The 20,982-nt window shown below is 47.9% G+C and overlaps 2 protein-coding genes and 1 long non-coding RNA gene across 8 annotated transcripts in view; 1 reads left to right on the top strand and 2 right to left on the bottom strand.

The window, feature by feature from the left end:
• Window positions 1-20,982, top strand: part of LOC137208123 (uncharacterized) — a 33,952-nt gene that overhangs the window by 3,421 nt on the left and 9,549 nt on the right. The window lies entirely within an intron of this gene.
• Window positions 1,017-19,497, bottom strand: LOC137208119 (guanine nucleotide-binding protein G(s) subunit alpha). 4 transcript variants are annotated; one of them, XM_067708605.1, is made up of 13 exons: window positions 19,301-19,497; window positions 15,547-15,619; window positions 12,552-12,595; window positions 8,335-8,393; window positions 8,129-8,248; window positions 6,307-6,404; window positions 3,037-3,091; window positions 2,826-2,899; window positions 2,631-2,689; window positions 2,402-2,522; window positions 2,107-2,237; window positions 1,818-1,885; window positions 1,017-1,541 (listed from the first exon to the last, which is right to left on the bottom strand). In XM_067708605.1, exons 1-13 carry the CDS (start codon window positions 19,437-19,439, stop codon window positions 1,395-1,397), a joined length of 1,188 nt encoding a protein of 395 aa, XP_067564706.1. In that variant the 5' UTR covers window positions 19,440-19,497; the 3' UTR covers window positions 1,017-1,394. The 4 variants fall into 4 exon arrangements, with proteins under 4 accessions (XP_067564706.1, XP_067564707.1, XP_067564709.1 ...); XM_067708606.1 differs by having other exon boundaries at window positions 8,335-8,389; window positions 12,551-12,595; window positions 19,301-19,496; XM_067708608.1 differs by lacking the exon at window positions 12,552-12,595 and having other exon boundaries at window positions 8,335-8,389; window positions 19,301-19,496.
• The window catches only part of LOC137208121 (neuroendocrine secretory protein 55-like), a 60,193-nt gene continuing 47,545 nt past the window's right edge, over window positions 8,335-20,982 (bottom strand). The window contains exons 2-3 of one of the 3 annotated variants that reach the window (XM_067708609.1): window positions 15,547-15,619; window positions 8,335-8,392 (exon numbers count right to left, since the gene is read on the bottom strand). The gene's annotated coding sequence lies outside the window, so the exon portion shown is untranslated. Of the gene's footprint in view, window positions 8,393-11,145; window positions 11,602-12,552; window positions 12,596-15,546; window positions 15,620-20,982 lie in introns of those variants that run through there. The other 2 variants (XM_067708611.1, XM_067708610.1) reach the window with 2 other exon arrangements.

Raw genomic sequence — 20,982 nt, 5'->3', positions numbered from 1 at the left:
TTCGTACGGTCCTCCCCCACCCCAGCGCCTTGTTTTTTAAATCTTAGGTCATGCTTAGAGAGGCCTTCTATAAACCAAGATTTTAATTGTAAAAATTGCCTTTTTAAAAAATTAATTATTATTATTATTTTTTTGCGGTACACGGGCCTCTCACTGTTGTGGCCCCTCCCGTTGTGGAGCACAGGCTCTGGACGCACAGGCTCAGCGGCCATGGCTCATGGGCCCAGCCGCTCCGCGGCATGTGGGATCTTCCCGGACCGGGGCACGAACCCACGTCCCCTGCATCGGCAGGCGGACTCTCAACCACTGCGCCACCAGGGAAGCCCTAAAAATGACCTTTTTAAAAGTAACTTGTTGTATTTCCACATATATGTTTGACCCACACTGAGTTCATTTGTGTATGGAATGAGGTAGGGATTGAGTTTTTTTCCCCAAGTCGCTATACCATTTCTTTCTCAACCCCCACCTCCCGCCTTTACTGAGATACAATTGACAAAATTTTAAGATATTTAAAGTGTAAAACGTGATGATTTAATATGCATTGTACACCATTCCTTGAATAACTCTTTCCCTGATTGTAAACTGCATTCCTAAATCCCTCCCACCCAGCTGAGTCCCTGTCTTAATGCAGGACAGACAGCTGAAATTCAAACACCTCTTTGGGGAGACCAGGTAAGCAGGCACACTGTGAGACAATACATAAGGGTATAAGTCGATAGACTCTTTGGATAGGGCAGCAGTGATCAAAGCACAGAACTTTTTTGATGGGGCTTAGTGGTTTTCTATGGGGCATGGGTTCGAGAGGAGGACAGAGTGGACATTTTGTATTGTCTGCAAATTGTTTTCAGAAACCCAAGGTTCGGTCAACAAAAACATAGAGTGGCGATATTTTATACCCACTTATAACCCTGGGGCCTCGTCACCTCACCACGGGGGCCTCCCAACTTTTGATGCAGTCAAAACCCTGGACAATGGGTGTCTGCTCGAAACCACAAATAATTCACGGGAGTCACATCCTTTGCTCACATTTAATTTTTATTTTGATTTTTTTAATGCTGCACAACACAATATTTATTTCATTTGTTTCATTTATGTCATTTATTCTTTTATTTCTTTATTTCTGTTTGCTGCTGTTATTTTACTTACTTAAAGAGAGAGGGAACGTTTGTGGCCTTTTTTTCTTTTATCTTTTTCTGTAGGCCGCCTTAAGCTTTCTAAATTTGGAATATTTAAGCAAGCTGAAGGGTAAAGGGGGTTTCGCAAAATCACTTGAGGGAAAGGAAAGGTTGCTTTGTTAATCATGCCCTATGGTGGGTGATCAACTGCGTGTACAATTACGTTTCACTTTTAATTAATTGTGCTTAAGGCCTTAATTAAATTTGGAAGTTCCCTTCTTAGAGCAGCTCATACTGACGGAGGTGCATGCGCTGGATGATGTCACGGCAGTCGTTGAACACACGGCGAATGTTCTCTGTGTCCACAGCGCAGGTGAAGTGAGGGTAGCAGTAGTGGCGCCCGTCTCCACTAGCAGTGCTGATTCTCTGTGGGCAAAGAAGGAAACTCGGTCAGTGCCGCCTCTCCAGTAAGTCCCCCTGTCGGCAGTGGGGTCACCTACCAAGGACTGCCCACCAGTCAGTGACGTTATGTTAAAACAAACCCAAGTTGAGGGGCACAAAGGCTAAATTCATACTGACTATTGGTGAAATAACACTGAGGAACTGGATGGTTTGATCCCCAAATTTAGAAGTAAGGAAACTTGCGCCCCTAAGGATAAGAGAACAAGCAGAGAGAGGGAACCAAAGACAGTCTCTACTCACCAGAAATTCATCTCGAATGAAGTACTTGGCCCGGGTCACGCGTGGGTCCTCTCCGGGCTCGGGAGTCGCTGCAAAGAATATAAATATTTTGTTACTTAAGTGATTAAAAAAATAAGGTTCTTTGGCTCCTCCCTACAGATCCCTTATAGTGTGGTGGTGGTTGAGGGAGCGGGGGGTTCCATTCTTAGAGGATGTTCATTTTAAAAATCCAGAACAGAAATTTTTAACATATGCAAGACACCCCGTAGGACCAAGGGGGCACTAATCAACTGCAGAAGGCCACACATACCATCCTCAGGAGTCGTGTAGCGAGCAAATTCTGGAAAGTAGTCCTCAATCTTCGATTTTCCAGCAAGGACTTTCTCAGCGAGCAGATCTTGCTTGTTGAGGAACAGAATCACAGAGATGGTGCGCAGCCATCTAAGAGAGAGAGACGCAGGTTTAATGCTCAGGAAAAGAAAGGATTCTTTCTGCAAGGGGTTTGAGATGCTTGCCCAAGAACTCGCACAAGATTCTTTTCTACCAGCCATGCAAATACAGGGCCTTGAGATCAGTGGGGAGGAGACCGGGGGTCACGCCCAAACCTGTTGTTCCAGATGCTCTTGAAGAGGTTCAGCGCCTCCTGCAGGCGGTTGGTCTGGTTGTCCTCCCGGATGACCATGTTGTAGCTGCTGCTGGCAACCACGAAGATGATGGCAGTCACATCTTCGGCACAAGAAAGCAAAAGCAGTGCACGTTAGAAGAGAAAATGATCCTTGACGATGAAAAGACCAAAATGTCCTTAAAGAGCAGAGAAGCCCATGGCTTCCGTACCATTGAAGCACTGGATCCATTTGCGGCGTTCATCACGCTGGCCGCCCACGTCGAACATGCTGCAGGAGAGAAATGACACCTGGTCACCCCAAGGGCCAACACTGGTCCACCATTCTCCCTGCCAGAGGGAACGTCAAGAAATCTCTCTCTCTTTCTCTCTTTTTTTTTTTTTTTTAAAGGGAGCCATTTACTTACTGGAAGTTGACTTTATCCACCTGGAACTTGGTCTCAAAGATTCCAGAGGTCAGGACGCGGCAGCGCAGCAGGTCCTAAAACAAAATCTTAGGTCAAGGGATCTCACCCAAACCAACCTAAACATTATTAATAATTGACAGTCTGGAGCAAAAGTCTTGACTCGTTCGGAAAGAGGGCTCTGCGTCCTCTGCTTGTGAGACCGTGTGCATACCTGGTCGCTGGGCACATAGTCAGCCTGCTTGATGACGTCAATCTTGTCCAGGAAGCTGGGAGGGAAAGAAGAATGCACAGGGGTGAGCACACAGTCACGCCACTTCGCCCACTATTCCTGCCTCTCTGCCAAGTCCAGCTAAATGGAAATGATCACCCCCCAGTTACCTGGCATTAAGTCAATGCGGAGGTTGCTTGTGTTCATTATGAGTCCAAGCTTATGCCTTAGAAAAGGTTAGAGCAAACAGAATTTAAGATAAATGTACCTGGCTGACCAGTAGGTCTAGGAACCAGGAACTAGGGGTGGGCTCTCAGGACCCCTGGCCTACAGGTACAGCACAGGCCAGTGCAGAGCTCTGGTCTTGCTTTAATTTTAAAAGGCTGGTTCTGTGCATGTCAATTAGCTGAAGGCCCCAAATCAGGTCTGATTTTGTGCCATTTGATAAAGACTGAGTAAAATATTCAGATTTTCAAATTGTTTGCCTTTGACTAAAATGGCGAGTAGTTTGAAAACTGTACCCTTCCACGTCACAGTTTTTTTTTTTTTAATGAAAAAGATGGCATACTTTAAAGAAACAAGGATTCCCCCGCCCCCCCTCCCCAGCGAGGGACTAATGAAAATAAGATTGAGTTACTCAGAAAGGGTATCCCTTCCTTCTACTTTTAAGAAGGGGCCCTTTTGGCCCTTACCACAGTGAACAGGAAACAGACACAAAGTTCCCTTCCGTTCCACTTGGTCCATGAAATAGGACAGTCCAGATATTAAACTTTGAGTTTTCAAAAAACCTCACGGCCATCCAGGTTAGGGGCCCTTATCTGGGCAGGGAGCAAGTACAGTGGAGGGGCGGGGGCCGTCTCAGGGGCAATCATTAGTGATGCAAAAGCTTTAGGGGGAAAAGCAGTGTTTTCTATCTCCCGCTCCACAGCCATAACTGTTCCCAAAGTAAAAAGTATCTTGCTTGTGTTGCCTGACTAGATACACTGTTAGGAAAAATAACTTCTAAAAGACTGGACTAATTTAATTACTGTGAAAAGTTAATATTAAAACCAGCTTTTTGGGGGGCAGGGGTCTGGATTGTTGTAAAGTGGGCTAATCAGGAAAAAATCACAAAGAGAGAAAAGTCTATTTAAAGAAATTCTATAAGGGTCCCCCCCCACCCCCCCCCCCCCCCCCCGCCCCTTCCTTTTTACCAGTTTAAAGTTAGTCTGGCTTAGAGGATATACCGACTTGCCCAATCAGTCTTACATTACAGCACCGGGCCAGAAATAGCTCCCCAGCCGCCCTGGCCTGCAGCATGTTGCCATGGCAACAGAACCACAGTTCTATAAATAGATCATCAGCACCAAATCTTGTGAGAGAGACATCTGGAGTAAGGCCAGCCAAACCCCAGCTCAACAAATAAAAATAGGCACCTTAAGGAACGGGCAAGGTACCGGGAGCTCAACTTTAACATAAAGGCCGTTAAACCAGAAACGCGTTGGTCACTGCAGAGGCAGGGCTACTTTAATCATCGGGCTGGGGAAGACATTTTCTAAGATTCAAGCTATGTTCCCTTTTTCCCTGGAGTTCCCTTGAAACTTTCCATAAATTGTGCAAATGTTGCCATTTTCAGATAAAGTTGCAGGAGTAACTGAATTTTGCCTTAAAAAAGCAACTTTTAAATGGTGTCAGATTCAAAAAAAACCCAAAAAACTGGCTAACTGTTCATCAATGAAGTTGTTACACCCTCCCCACTTCCAGAGCGCTCAAAACTGGGACGGTTAAACCCTCCTAATCTTGTACCTGTACTTCTGACTTGGATCCAAAATACAAAAGGCAAACAATTCCAGGATTTCCATTTGTTTTGCGTTACTATAATTAGCACTTCCAGCTTTAAGCTCAAACTTTTGAGAAAATCAGGGGCTTTGTTGAAGAAGGGGTGGGGGTGGGAGGGTCACAGGGACCGGCCCAGATGGACTGTTTTTCTGCTCCTTGAAAAAATATACAGATTTGCTTGTATATTAAAAAAAAAAAAAAAAAAAAAAAAAAAAAAAAAATCACAAAATAGCTACAGGTGTGACAACTGAGAATAATCAAATGCATTTTCGATGGGAAAGCAGGGCCAGGGAAAGATAAACTGATAGGTTTCACAGCCCCTAACATCAGCTTGTGTGATGTGTCTCTAACAGGATTCTGGGGAGCTTGCTTTGCATTTGCTGTTTGAGCGCTGTCACCTCTTCCTCCCTCCCGTTTATTCGAGTGGTTTTCACAATAAGGTCCTCCGGCGTGGGGCTCCTACGTCATGCGATTTTAGCTTGTTCTGAGCCAGCCGGGGTACCTTGGTCCTGGTCACTTAATATTTTCAATAGCAAAATTGTTTGTGAGTTTCAGTTACTTACATGAGAGAGGCTAAAACATCACAAATCTCTCTTGCCCTTCCCCCGGTCATAAAAGACAATCCAACTTGAGAAAATGATAACTGAGCCCACTTAGTATATTTGTGCCACGTCAGCAAACAAATGACACCTTTAAAATATTTTTGATGGCTCTGAACCTCACATATTTGCTATGTTATGTACAGGATAAGGAGGGTCATAAACTATTTAAAAGGCAACTTTCCAGCTGTGTTATCACATCCACTGGAAGGCAGCCCATGAAAGGACAGACCAAGGACCCCAAGGGGGGAGCATCCTTGAATTAAGGCCCAGTGTGAATGAATAAATAAGGATAGGAAATGGAATTCAACACAGTCTCCGACTCTAGATGAACCAGAAACATGGCACTCTGGCAGCTACTGTAGTCACCTACCTGATAGCAGAAATAGCAAAGCAACTTATCAGTCACCCAGGAGGAGGAGGCATATTTTTGTCCTCACTGTTCCTCTTTGTCAGGTTTTTACATTACAGCAATAAAATAGAATATTTCTACCTGATGCGAAGTGTGAGAGCTGCCCTATCTCCCTGAACGCTTGGAGGTCAATTCAATTAATTACTTCAAGCTCATTAATTATGAATGTCACTTTATTGCAGGTAATTATCATTTTGCTCTAACAGGCATTAATTGTTTGAATAAAAATAATGTCACCGCACTAAAAAGTGCAATTAAGGGCTTTATAAAACAAATGAATCAGACTAGAACTTTCTAACCGCAGGTGGGAATAACTGGCTGGCTTCTATGAAAAGAACTCATTTACAAGTAACTTGAAAAGTGGGAGTCTGAGGTTTGTAAGGTTCTCTCCGTGCGCCCGTGTGTGCCTATCTCACATGCGGATGTGGAGACGGGGTTACTCACTACTGGGCGCAGTCGATGAGCTGGTACTCGTTGGAGCGCTCGTAGCAGGCACGCACCCCCTCGTCCTCCCACAGAGCCTTGGCGTGCTCGTAGAATTCCTGAAAGTGAACACGAGAGGGAAGGTTTAGACGCGGGAGCTGCTCCAAGTCAATGAGACCGGAGTTCACTCTGCCACCAACCCTGGGCGTGATTATTCCCAATTTCGGGGCGAACGAAGGAATGGGCGTTCATAAAGACCTTCAGTGCGCTAAACGTATTCAGAAATTGAATCCAGCTGTCCTCTTATTGCGAATTACTGTTCTTGGGTAGTTTTCAGCCTATATTTTTTGGAGTGGGGGGCGGGGCCAGAGTAGACTACTGAATAAGTTTGTTCACCCAACGGCTGGCTCATCTAGGAGAACTATAAGCTCATTAGGAGGCGCCGCCAATGTATGATTCCATGTCGTGGAAACAAGACGTTTTCATTTGTGAAGATGTGGTGGGATCGAAATTTTCCTTCCAGGAAAATTTGAATTTTAGAAAAAAAATATTATGGTTGGGAGTTGCTGGCAAATCCGACCTTGTCCATCAATGCCTGTCGATCAAAGAGCAAGTGACCTCGGCGTGGTTTTAAACTGCAGCAGGTCATGATTCGTATTTCATTTGAACAGAATAACATTTTTAATTGTATCGGGGCAATTCGTCCCTTACAAGGAAAGAGGAGGTTCTTCTGCAATGTGAATGCAGCAAGAAAAGGGTCAAAAGTAGGCAGGAACGTGAAGTTCAGCTAACAGAAGACCCTCTTAAGAGGTCACCGTCCTGGTGTATTTTTAACGGGCTGCCTTTTTTCTCCTATTAGAAATACAGAATCACGTCTCATGAAAGAGTCTGTGTCTGGCATTATGTGTGCTGTGTTTACTGCTCGACTTCTTTTCCATTTAAAAGAATTTACCTAGCCGTACTTACTAATACTGCTTCCTTGCTAGGAGAAGTTTGCAGCCAAACCCATTTAAAATACACAAACACAAATTCCCACGAAAGCCTGACAAAAGGCAACAATAAGTCATTGTTTTTGCTGTAGACAAGTCTTTTCCTTCTGGGCCTTATAAACTTGCCCATCTTTCCATCTTGTTTCCTGTTCCCCTCTTATAAACTATTCTTCCCCCACAAAGGGGTCAAAACATATATGCTTGGGCCACAGGCAATCTTGTGTTCCCTAAAAATAGTTCTTTATGGAGCAGACAAATCTTTGTAAGCAGTGTCCACGCCAGCCAGGGTGCATAGAGGACAGTGCCTGGGTTATGATTTATTTAGGTGAAGGTCTTTTCTTTCTTTATTCTGAATAATGAGAAAAGACTTCATTTGCCCCAAGACAAGGACTGACTTTAGAAAAACCTTAATAAAGGTTAAATGGCAAATTGTTTCAAATGAGAAGATCTTCCGTTTATAAAACTCAGAGCTGGCTCCTCATTTCTGCATTCCTTGTATCTTAGGATATCTTCGATTAGCCAGACAATTAGCATTTGTGTGTCATACTTAACAGTTTGTCACAAGATGTGTATAGGGGAATAATTAAGGCTGCCACAACTCATGACTTTTTCTCATAAAGATTTACAATCTAATACAGCGAGAGCTGTAGTACTGAACTGTGACGTTGACTTGTGGGGACGGGCGAGCCAAGACTCACGAGGGGCGACAGAAATTCGCTCATCCATCTTGACCAAAGCTCTAACGATGATTTTTCCTATCAATATCACAGAAATGGGTTTTGCTGGCAGCGTGCCTGTGCGGGGGGACAGCCCAGGGGGTGTGTGGGGTGGGAAGGGGCACGGGCTTAGCTTACGGGAGGGAAGTCAAAGTCTGGCACGTTCATCACGCTCAGAATGTAGTCCACTCTGAACTGGTTCTCGGGGTTGGCCAGCTCCACAGGGGGCACCAGGTTGCTCATGGCGGCCACGATGGTCTGAAAATGACGGAGCAAAGCGGTCAGGGGAACAGCGCTGTCTGACAGGGAGGCTAAAAGAATGACAAAAAGGACCAGGCACGTACTTCAATGGCCTCTTTCAGGTTGTTTTTGATGTCCTGCACTTTGGTTGCCTTCTCACTACAGTGGGATTGAAAAGGAAAAAAAAAATCATATTGCATCACGCTGACTCACAGTGTCGCTTCAATCACGATTTTCCAACCAAAATAGTATTCTGTTCTTGAAGGAGTGGTGGGTTCAGATCGGTGCAGAGGTTGGAGAATAAAGGTGGTTTCAAATGATAACCTCCCAGACTGTGTCCTGAGGACACGCCCAATTGGGGCAGATTACCAAGTCGGCATCTAGATAAGGATCAAGGCTACTGTACCAGAAGTGGGGGCTGGCTCATCACTATTCAGGGGTGCTTCCATTTTCTTGAGGCCCACACCGCACACCAGCACTTCCAAAAAGGTTCCTACTGGCCCTTGCTAGCATCCCTGCTTTGGGGGTGGGGTTGGGAGGGGGAAAAGTTCAAGGTGTGCCTTGGGGCTTCCTCAGTCACTGGATTAGCACACGGACAACCAGTGGATGAAATGCAGGTGGTGGTGTTAATTACAGATTTGAGGGCTTTGGGGCCCTATTTATTTTTGTTTATTTCAATAGTCACTGCAGCCAGCAGCAGTGGATGACATTCCTAGTTGATGATGTTAATATAGATCGATCCCTCGATGTGACTAAGGTAAAATAACATTCTGCCCCCGGAAGGCTTTATGATCTGGGGTTTATTGGGGGGAGGGGAGGGAGGCGGTGTGGCTCTTGTCCCTCCGTTAAGTAGAGGTTAGCGTTTGTTGCTTATTAACTTGGGCACCTGGGACGGCCTGTGTGTAGATGTGGAACCATCTACGTTCAGGGTCCCTGGGACCACAGATAAAGGCCACGCCCTTTGGCTCTGTGGTCCCCTGACGTTGTTTGTCCCCCTGTGTCTTTCAGACACTGTCCTTCATCACAGGCACAGCCAGGGAACATTCTCGGATTTGTGTTTTTAGGGGTTAAGGACCTCTTGCTCAGGGTGTAAATCTTGCCACTCTACTGCCCAGGCGTCACCTCTTGGTTTGGGGGGGTGGGATGGGGTACTGAACCCACAGCCATGACACACCTACTGCGTATTGGGCCCTGGGACGTGACAGCACCGTCACGAGGACCTAAGGTGCTGTCCTCACAGAGGAGGGGACTGAGGCTGAGGGAGGGAGGGTCTGAGTGACAGAGGCAGGACGACAGAGGGGGAGACAGAGTTTACGTTTTTCTTGCCGGGATTTTTAAAGAAATGTCTTTAAAGAGAGTCCCAATTTTTGACGTATTCACGGGGTTAATTGCCCAAGAGTCGTGGGATGGAGGTAGAAATTAAACACGTAGCCCCTCAAGGCAGAACACGACAGGACATTAATGCGGAGGACACGCGGGGTGGGGGGGAGGGGGGCGGGTAACAGCAAAGTGCAGCCCAGGGGGGAGGTCAGCATGTGACGTGGGGAGGCGGCTCTCGGGTCGGGGGACCACGGCGGTGGGGGATGGGGGATGTCACGTGCTCTCCTGCAAGAGCCCCGCCCCTCGAGAACCTGGCCTTTCCTTGCATATTCGTTTGAGGGGTGGGCCCTCGTTTTCTGAATGATCTCATCGCATTTCATCCCTACCCCAGGGGCAAACTAGCCTTTGAGACCCCGCCCCTCTCACACCGGAATCAGGAGCTGGTTTAGAGGTGCTGTGCTCATCAGGGGCTGAGGGTGTGGGGCGACAGATGGTACCAGGAACCCCCTCATGGTCGGGAGAACTCCAGGCACGGATATGAAAGCTGTGCTGCCAACTAGGAGAGTGGGATCCGTGCCCCAAGCCCCCAGACTCTTAACGCAACGACCCTAGGCTTAAAGGGCGAGTGTCCCGACCCCTCTCTGTGGGGCTATTCTGCTTCGTACGTTTCTGAAAATTACTAATCGTGTCCAGACTTGGTGCTACAGTCTGAATCAGGTATTTAAGACGTTGGGGTTTTAAAAGGACACGTGTTTGTCCCTAACGTTCACCCAGGAATTCAAAGTCAAAACCCCATAGGACAAATCCATTCCCATTCATTAGATACAAGCTCCACTTTCATGGTACCGAGAGCCTTTAACCTGTTTTTATGGTCCCACCAGAGTTAAAATTAGATATGTCCGGGTATTTAATACCCAAATGAACAAAGAGCAAGAGCAAAGTTATTTCCAGAAACCTGATTCTTTCATTCAGTTTGATATTTTGGTCTAAGTAGTAGTATGATAATTGGAAAACTTCCAGTCTTAAATACGGATATTCTGAGAACGTGTTCAGTATTCATCTACGTATGTGAATAGGTGTGGGAGTATATCAAGTATAAAACAGCTAAAATAGAAATCTAAAATCTAATTCGGGCGTGTAATACTAAAACATAAAAATTCCTCCATTGAAGCAGTTACTCTGTAGATGGAGCTATGATTCTGGGGGCTGGCAGGTTTATCATAATTTTTACTATCGCTTAATGAACTTAATGTTGATTGTGACATTTGGAGAAAATTCCTCAGATGTCTCTGAACTACTTAACAAAGCCAAATTGTATATCAATTGCTAGAATTCTGATGGACTGAAAAATGGGGGCTGGAAGTACTTATAGGATATTGTAGCTTCTCCCCCCCCCCCCCCCCACGTATAAAGCAGATCAGGGCTGCTTTCTATGCTAGGTTTGAATTCTAAGAGCTGCCCACCCCGCTCCCCCCTTCAGCTAAGTATTAGGGGAAGGCTATGTCGTACTAAGTTCTATACCTTTTTTTTATCTTTATGCCTTTCTTTTTTCCCTTTGGTGGGAAAAGACAGAAGACAGACACAAGATACAGGGATTGCTGAGACATGCAGATAATTTTTATTTATCACATATGTTAATACTTATTTCTACTTGTAGAACAGAGTCACAGAAGAGCAGGCTGTTAGTAGGTATTAGAAGGGTTCAGGGGTCTAGCATAGCATCTAGTACACAGTAGGTGGCTCAGTAAAGATGTGTCGTAGCTCTCAAATGCCAACTTTTGGTACAGTAAACTGTCAATCACTTTTTATGTAGATGCCTTGGATAGTTGATACACTACATTTTTGTCAATTAGGGATTCTTTTTTTTTTTTTTTTTTTTTTGTTGTTATCTTTAGAGGTTAGGTGGTAGGGCCCCCTCCCCCCTCCCCCCTCCCCAACAGAATAGTATTCTTATTAGAAGTTCCTAAGACGGGCAATTCCAGCATGCAAAGTGTGATAGGACATAGCCGGGAAGATGAGACACTGAAGCCATCATCTAGGGGTAATGTTGTCTAAAAAAAACAGATGAACAAACATGTGTCAGTTACTTAGTCCCGACCCCCTAGTATCCTTTGCCCCTCCCCTCCCAGGCCACAGAAGCTATTTCTTTGAGATGCCCTAGGCTAGGTCAGTCGGCTCTGCATGTTCTCAGGAGAAATAGCTGCTCCCCCACTGCAAGCTGAATAAGCAAAGCAGTGCTCAGAGGGTTACCTGGCATGCGTGTGTGTGCGTGTGCGCGCGCGCACGGGCGTGATGGGCAGTGCGGATGCAGGAAGTGAAGAAAAAAATAATTTGATAATGAATGGAAAAAGATGGAGGCCATCATTAATTTCCTGTCCACTAGCTAACATAAAGTGCCTTGGGTTAAAATAAAGTTGACAATTTTAAAAAGACCAGAGGCTTTTCGAGATCATTCTCAACAATGACCTCCCCTCCTCCTCGGCATTCTGTTTTCCCAAAATTAAGGACAGTGTGGCACCACGTATTTTAATAGAGGTAAAAAAAAAAATCCCCCCCGCCCCGCCCGAGGTCTGAAATTTTAAAATCAGACCAACCACTGGGTAGATGGAATTTAGTAGTTTTAAAAACAAGTAGCCAGTTTTAAAAGCAAGTAGCCAATTCAGATGGTGAGCTGGGGGGTTGGGGGGAGGATAGAAACCATATGGAAAAACATCAATTGTAGAGAAACCCTAAACTGATCGTCTAAAGTTGAAATCTATAGCCTCCCCCCAGCTGGATCTAATTATACTTTAAGGTTGGCCAAAAAAAATTGTTTTGCACTTCACTTGCTCTGAAATGTTAAGAAATGATGCTGTTTGCAGACATACACCAAGATGGCTGATGGCCCTTAAATGATTTTGGTTTTCTTCCCGGGTCTCTGTGCCCTCAGTTTCCCAGTATGACCCTCCTGTGTGTCAAATGTGCGTGTGAAGAAGTTTCTCTGTTTTTGAATGTGCCTACCCATCGCTGTTGCTCCTTGCGGCCTGCGGGTCCTCTTCGCCGCCCCTTTTAAAGAGAGATTGAAAGCTCACCTAATCTGCAAGGCACCGCAATTTCACAAAAACCCCACACAGCCTCTCTACATTCCTAAACAAATGGCCACCATCCTCCCGTTAATTCTTAGGTCGCCTTTCTGGCTAAATTGGAATGTCTACTGAGACTGCAGGCCGTAGAGGGAAGAATTCCACACCTTCGCTGCAGTATTAGCAGAGTCCTCTGGGGACTCCCGTCGGGTACAGAAGAGACGGATATTTTCTTGTGCTTTCACTAAACGTACGTGCATCAGGGAGCTAAAGCAGTGATTTATCTCACAATTCTTTGGAGAATACAGCAGCGCATACGGCCCCTGATTGTCCCAGACCTCAATCTTCACCATGTTGCATCTGAACACAGACATGGGTGCTTTTGGCCCATGATTTCCTGGTGCCAATATTAATTTCCTCCCTTTTTGTAGTCGGGAAACTACCTATGTTATTTCTATATAATTGCTCCCCATAAACTGTCATCAATTAAAAGTGTGCCTGGACCATAAGGCAACAAAAAATAAAAAGAATAAAACCCACCCACTACCACCAACCCTCCCCACCCCCCAAAACCCAATCTTCATGAATGGTAGGAAATCCTCCTCGAAGGTGGGACGGGCAAGATGGCTTAAGCTGTCTACGTGGGTTTGTACTTGATTAGCTTATTAGCTCAACCAGTGTTAACGGCACTTTTTTTTTTTTTTAATGTAAGATAGAGAGTTAGCGTTGAGTTAGGAAAATCCGCATTTGACCTCTGTATTTCTGAAGGTCAGATTAATGACATGTTACTCTGCAGATGTACTTGGCACAGCAGTCTGCGGACAGTTAAGGCAAATGTAATAGCTCAGCCCAGCCCTGACAAAGCGCACATTTATGGAGGAAGGAGGGAGAGACCCTGCACCACAAAAAACACCCTTTCGTGGACGGATGTCCCCACTTCACAGGGAATTCCTAGTGGAGAAGGAAACCGCTTTTGTTGCAATACCACAGCGAGGAAAAAGAAAAAAGGAGGCTCAGTTGGACAAGATAAAAATAAGGTTTCTAAACTCACGTAAAGAATTCCCCTGTATGTCACTTTCACGGACTAAATTTACCATCCTCGGAGATTACCTATGGCTTCCTCTACAAAGCAGGCAAACTGGGAATGGCGCTTCCTCTTTTGAAAAAATAGAAAAGAGAAGTTCTGGTTTAAATGCCTCGTCTGCATTACAAACGGGCTCACTTAGGGAGGAGAATCCTTTCCCTAAAAATTAAAAAATTTTAGGGCAATCTGCAGAGTAATAAAACTTTAAGTGAATTATGTCAAGGATGTCCTATCTTCTATTGGACTCGAGCTAAGGTAAACAGTGGCTGCTGCATCCTTTTAAAAAATTCGAGCCATGTCCAGTTTTAATCAAAATATTTATCTAGAGGGTACATGGTCAAATTATTTTTGCTTAACTAGCCTCATGAAGAAGCTCTCCCCAGCAAGTTGCAGGGGGAAAAATTATGCAAGATTTTTCTTTAGATTACAAAATCATAGCAAGGAGCCTATTTCAGGTTTTTTGTTTTAATTGACGGATGGCAACTCTGGTGGCAAGGCTTTAGAAATTAAGAATTTCAGACTGGTTTGTGACAAGTCAACTGACTAATTAACAGCATGTATGTGCGTATCGGTAACTCATCAGGAGCCATTCATAAAATTAATAGTCCATCCCTCTGAATTTTAAAGCTTAAAGCATCCTAAACTAAAATGTCCATTTGTATGGGTGATGTCATCCTTTTCTCCACCCCCCCTTATTTGGTCTAAGAAATTCTAGAATTTTCCATAAAGAGCCTGTTTTCCATAAACTGCCTTCAGCTCAGCTCTTTTACCTCTGAAAGGTGATAAAATTCATCTTTGTCATGTCCCCCCCCCCCGCCCCGCCCTTAGTAGGCGACAGTAACTTTTTTTTTTAACTGGTTTGTTCTGGGTGCACAACTGAATTAAACTATGCCCCTTTGACTCAATCTTCCCTTTTGAAACCAAGGGGGAAGGCAACTTTCAACTGAATCCAGGTTTAAGAAAGGGAATAGGATTGCTAACCAACTACTAACTGCAGACTAGTGGCTTCAGGTGTTTGTAATCTAGTGAGGTTAACTGCTCTCACCCCCGTGAAAACAGAGGCTGGGTCTGGGGAGACTTGTGCCCCTTATTTGCATCCTTCCTGGCAAGCAGAACGCCATGCCCGTCTTCTACATCCCTGATATAGGCACTCTCTCGTTTCATCTTTATTCTCACTGCGGTATTGTCACATTGTCCTATAGCAAAATGCCCTGAAGGACTTTTCAAAGGCAAAAGTACCTCTTGGTCTGGCCGGAAGTGCCCAACTCCCAGCCTTTCCATCATTTAAACGTCTCCTTTTTCTTTTCTTTAGGCAAGACCATCGATTTTTAAAAAGGGAAACAATGATCTACCCATGATAATTCCAAAGGGGGTGAGGGGTGGGGAATGAGGAATTATGAACAAGGGCTGACTCTTCCAACTTAGTTCTATGTGAGAACATTATTGAAACCATGTTTCCCTAGTAGTTTACAACATCCTGCACTGGTGCATTGCGCTGAAATGTGCCTGGGGGCGGGGGGCGTCTCTGCAGTGGTCAGCGTCACCAGGCAAAAGGGTGGCCACGGCCAGAGTCAGCTATGTCTGAGACCCACTGCACCAAAATCTGCCGCAGACCCGTCACAGGGCCAACACTGGGGCTTTATTATTATTACTGTCTCGTTGCTGCACCAAAGAGTAAAAGGAGGGAGAGGAGAACAACCCCTAAAGAGCTCTTCCCTGGATTTTCTAACATGTAGGCTGAAAAAATTCAAGCGGACGTTGCCCAGCCCCCAAAAGCTACCTGAACTTCCTAAAGGTTAGCATCCAATGTGCTACTCTGCCTGTGCCCTTGCCACAGAGTTGACACTTACTCTCCATTAAACCCATTAACATGCAGGATCCTCATTTGCTTCACGATGGTGCTTTTACCAGATTCTCCAGCACCTAGAAAATGAAAGTAAGTCTCAGGTTAAGAGGGAGGCATTTTACACGCTTCGGGCAGGGAGGAGAGAGAGAGGACTGCCGTTTTCTCCATAGAAGCAACACACAAAAACCAAACAGACTTGCAATTTTCCTTGACATTTCGACGCAGAGAAAATGAAATAAACATCCAACTTTGTGTGTACCTGCAGTATTCCACCGTCAGAACAACAAACAAGAATGAAAGGTTTTGGTTTGTTTAGGTGTTTTGTTTTCTTCTTTTTATTTTTCCTTTTGGTTGCCTTAAAATTTGTGGGGTGGGCAAAGGGGCAAAGAAAGAATGACGCAAGTCTGTCATGGGGGGGGTCAAGAAAATTGCTGTTAAAGCCATGAAACTGGATGTTTGAACTATGAGCGTTCACTGGTAAAAATGTACACATTAATGTATACGGCCACATAGTTCACTGCTCGTCAGATGTTTCATGGTTAAAATACCCCAGTATTCACAAAACAATGCCCCGGCCCTGCAGGCGCCCCCAGATCACGTACTGACGCAGCGACTGCCTCTTCAACATTTTCTCAAGGCTGCTGCCTTCTCTGCAGGGTTCTCGCCCCCCGGGCTACTTAAAAATCAACCCCTAAGCCCCATACTGTTACATTTTATCCACTTCTCCACACCCCTCCCCCTTTTCCTGCTAACTTTGTTTTTCTAAAGATAAACTCTGGATACAACAACCATGGTGGGGGGGACACCATTGATTTGCTGTCACCTTCTCGAAAAACACATTTAAATATTAAATACAGGGCTTGAGAACTACCCTATTAGCATGTTAAAAGGGCAGGACTTTAATCAGAAGGGAAAATATTCCTGGTAACCACTGAATTTTCAAAGATTCCAAGCCCTTCCCAACGAACAGAGCTTAGAAGGGGCACATGCCCCCATTTTAAACCACCTTTCATTTGTAAAAACATATATTTTATGGAAAAAACACAGTTCCACCAAGCTAGAAGGAGGATTGCTAGTTTCTCATTTTCTGTTTTTGCAAATGGATACTCTCTCCAGCAACTAACCCTGAGGGGACAATTTCTGTCCTCCTCAAGCACAAACCTGTTTGGTTTTTTAGTCCTCTTTTTCACTTTTAATTTTATTAATTGTTTTGTTTTACTGCCCAGAGAGCAAAGCATTCCTCCTTCTCTTGCCTTCTCACAAGGCTGTAATCAATATCTGTAAAAAGTTAAAATCAGTTTCCACAGAAACATTGATTTCAAAGCAAACATTCTATCTTAATGAGCCTAACTCTCATAAATTAAAATATTAAAGGTACAATTAAGAGATTCCATGAAGAGAATACATAGTCTTAATCAGAATCTCCAACACTCTCGTGTTAAAGTGTGTATCACCTCTCTTTAGGGCACAAACAGGTCCGTGCCTCAGTTTCCACATTTAGGAAATTGGAGAATCGGACTGAAAAATTACTGCCAGATCTTTTGTGATACTGTAATTCACTCAGATTTCATATCATTAAATTAAAAAAGAGGATTCTGGGCATCACTACTTTTCCTCTTTTGCGTGGGGGGGCATCATTTGGTGAGAATCACGATTTAAAGATGCAAAATGTGTGGCACTGCCTTGGGCTGCAGACCCCCCTATGCCAGAGCCTTCAATAAGTTATGGTAATAGGGCTAAGACACCTGGGAAAGGTTAGCCCAGTGATGCCAGGTGTGTTCAGAGCAACAGTCTCAAGTGAAGACTTTGTGATGTCCGTGCAAGGCTGTTAGAAATTTAAGGTACCATTAACATCACACTTGTTTTAAATTAGTATTCAGATAGCAGGAGTGTTCCTAGCAAAGATTCTAGACTTTTCTAGGCTTATACTTTGAAATCAAATTACATGGCACATTAATATTCACATAGCATAGTTCCACCTTTGTAAGTTTTTGACGACACCTCAACATACGTACCATTTAATTACTGTAATTGCTAATGCATAAACACACACACCAAAGGGACTTATTTTCACTTAATAATTTTCTGCTTTACATAAATCTGGACCCAGGAGAACAAAGACGTGACCCATCCAAAAAAAAAAGCAAAGCAGACGCCACCACAAAGAAAAAACAGCCCTTTACATTTTATTCTTCATAATCAAGCTGTTCTGTTGATATGTGACCATGAACTAGGTCTTAACCTAGCAAATTCACAAATTAACTCAGATAGCCAAATTACTAAGGAAGTGGAAAACTTCCATACTAATTAATGCTTGTGTAATTCTTCTGGTTATTTCAACAATTTCTTTTATGCTTTTGTTTGATTTATTTTCCCAAAGCAGCACCTTTAAGACAAAAGGGGAAAAGGCCATCTCCTTAGAGTTCACACACACCCCCACCCGCGTTTTTTTTTGGCCAAAGAGGAAAAACCGCAATCAAAAGAGAAAACCCCAAACCAAACAACCAAATGTCACTTGACAAACAACTAACGTAGTCTCATCTCCTTCCACCTGGAAAAAAAAGTCTTTTCCTTAAAGCATTCTCAATCCCCCTCCCACCTTGAAAAGGACAAAAAAAACCACGCCATTTCCAGGCCAAGAAGCCATTTACAGACAAATGTCATTTTCCAGTTCTGATCTGTGCATGTCTTTTTTTTTTTTTCTTTCCATTTTTTTCACAAAGCGCTCTCAATGTGGCCGACTAACAGGAAAGTGTGTGTGTGTGTGTTAATGGTTTGGGGGGGCGGCAGCTGCTACAGTTAACTCTCTTCTTTGCTTTTCAAAGAGCCTGCATATCTGGAAGGGGAAAAAAGGTCATACTGTAAAATGACGTGTCATTTGGCTTCACTGGGCACTTAGAGTACTAACTCCATTTTTTTTTTTTTCGGCCTTATTTTATTCGATTCTCCTTCTCTTCCTTCCACGGCCCGGCCCGGGACACGTCTGCTCCGCGCACACAGTGTGTCCTGCCCGCAACGCACCAAGTCGCGCCCAGCGGCCGCCGCGCTCCCTCCTCCGCCCGCCCCCCCACTCCGGCGCCACGACTCGCCCGCGCCCCCTCCCCCTCGCTGCACCACCTTTACCACTCCGAGCCCTTCCGAGGGGCTGATGTCACCCGCCCCCACTCTCCTCAGCCACTTCTCCCGCCGAACCTCTCCCCTCGACGAGGCCCCCTCCGCCACCGCGGCGCCCCCCCCCCCGCGTCACCCCCTTCTCCGCCGGCCCCTCTCGCTTTCTCCCCTTCCCTCTCCCAACAAATCACACACCCAACGGAGGCGGGTCCCCCTCCCTCGGCCCGCCACCCCATTTCCTGTCCCCGAAACCCTCTTTTTGTCGCAGTCTCCCGAGCCCTGTGGGACTCCCCCTCCCCCTCCCCAACACGCACCCGAACCCCTGGCGTCGTGTAGGCCTCGCGGAAAAAGAGAGAAAGAAGAGCGAGGGGGAGGGCGAGAGAGAGACAGAGAGCGAGCGGCCAGGGGAGGGGGACCCGCGCCCGCGTCGCCACGGCCCCCGGACCCATTTTGGGCCCCCGCCCGGCCGAATGGCGCCCCGGGGTCCCCCTTCCGGCCTCGCCCCCGAGAGACTGAGCCCGCGGGCGGGCGGCGGGCTCGGGAGCGCGCGCCCGGGGCGGGGGGCGGGCTCGGCGCGCGCGGCCTGCGGGGCGCCCCGAGGGGCCCCCGGGCCGGGCCGGGGCCGGCGCCCCCCGCCCCGCCCTTACCCAGCAGCAGCAGGCGGTGCGTGGCCCGGTAGACCTGCTTGTCCTTCTGCAGCTGCTTCTCGATCTTTTTGTTGGCCTCGCGCTGCGCCTTCTCCTCGTTGCGCTGGTCCTCGGTCTTACTGTTTCCGAGGCAGCCCATGGCGGCGGCGGCGGCGGGGCGCGGGGCGCGGCCGGGCTGCGGCGGCGGCGGCGGCGGGGCCGGGCGCGGGCGGCCTCACGCGGGCGGAGAGGGCCGGGGCAGCCGGGCGGGCGGGCCGGGCGCGGGCTCGGCTCCTCGGGGAGGAGCGCGCGGGGCGGACTGCGGACCGCGCGGGGAGGGTGGTGTCGGTCTGACCGAGCCGAGCGCGCGGCTCCCGGCCCCTCGAGCCGAAGCCGAGGGGTCTGATGGCCGCCGCGGACCGAGGCGGACCAGAGCAGGAGCTGCGGGAGCTGCTGCCGCCGCTGCCGCCGCCGCCGCTCTTATTGCCTCGGCCGGGGCCCCGCCGCCGCCCCGACCCAAAGCTCCGCGGCGGGCGGGGGGAGGCGGGGGGAGGAGGAGGCGGCGGCGGCGAGGGGGGTGGAAGGAGGAGGAGGAGGAGGAGGGATGAGGAGCGGCCGCGGCGGCGGGGAGGGCGGGAGCTGGTGGAGGGAGGCGCCCCCCCCCCACGGGTACCCGGGGAGGGGGTCCCTCTGCCCGCGCCTGGGACGGGACGGGCCTGGGAGACGCCCCCTCGCCCCCCTGGCTCGGGCCCCAAGCGGGGCCGGCCACGGGGGGAGAGGGGGCGTCTCCGAGCCGGTGACGACCCCTCGCACGACGCCAACGCTCCACCCCCCGGGCCGCGTCGCCCAGCGGCCCCCGAGGCCGAGCCCCCTCCCCCCTCCCGCGGGCGCCGCCGAGGGGCCGGGGTGGGCGGAAGGGGAGGGAGCGCGAGCCAGAGCCCGGACTTAGGAAATTTTTCGAAAAGAAGAGAGAGACAGAGCTAGAGAGCAGGGAGTGTGGAAGAAGCGAGGCGAGCACGAACCAAAGGACAGAGCAACCGAAAAGGAAAATGTGTCCAAACACACACACACACAAATACTCAATAAAACTCCACACTACACAACGATGGTGGTGTCTGGTGGCGGGGAGGGGGCGGGGGTCTGACTAGATGAGCCGCTCCTCGCGCCCCTGGCGCTGGGCGCCATGGCCCGAGCCGAAGGCACCCGAGGTCCCGGGGCGCCCATGGCCTCTGCGCTTGGCCCGGCCGCCCACGAAGGAGAAGAAGGCGCAGCCCAGGAACATTCGGAAGCAGCAGATCGCCCCGAAAAAGAAGCCGCAGCCGCGGCCCTGCTCCGGGCGCTTCTGCAGCAGGAAATCGAGCACCCACGCGGGGCTGCGCACGGAGAGAACCGGGAAGGTCAGGAGCGGCAGGTGGGCGCTCAGCGCGCTGATCTTCAGCAGCCCGGACCCCCACACGGCGCCCCTGAAGCCCCGCAAGGCGTCGAACAGGTCGTCCTCGTCGCTCGAGTCCGTGTCCCACTCGATCCAGATCCTACTCGTGGCCCCGGCGCCGGCGCCCACGCCGCCCCCGTCGGCGCCCTCCGCGGCGCCCTCGTCTGCGCCGCCGGCGGCGGTAGCGGCGGCGACCTCCAGGCCTCGGGCCTCCTCCTGGGCTTCTGGCACCTTCTTCTTCTTCTTCTTCTTCTCCTTCTTCTTCTTCTTC

Source organism: Pseudorca crassidens, chromosome 15, assembly GCF_039906515.1.
Source record: "Pseudorca crassidens isolate mPseCra1 chromosome 15, mPseCra1.hap1, whole genome shotgun sequence".
NCBI classification, from domain to species: Eukaryota; Metazoa; Chordata; class Mammalia; order Artiodactyla; family Delphinidae; genus Pseudorca; species Pseudorca crassidens.
The sequence above is the reverse complement of the archived record's forward strand: the minus strand, read 5'-3'. Positions and strand labels throughout refer to the sequence as shown.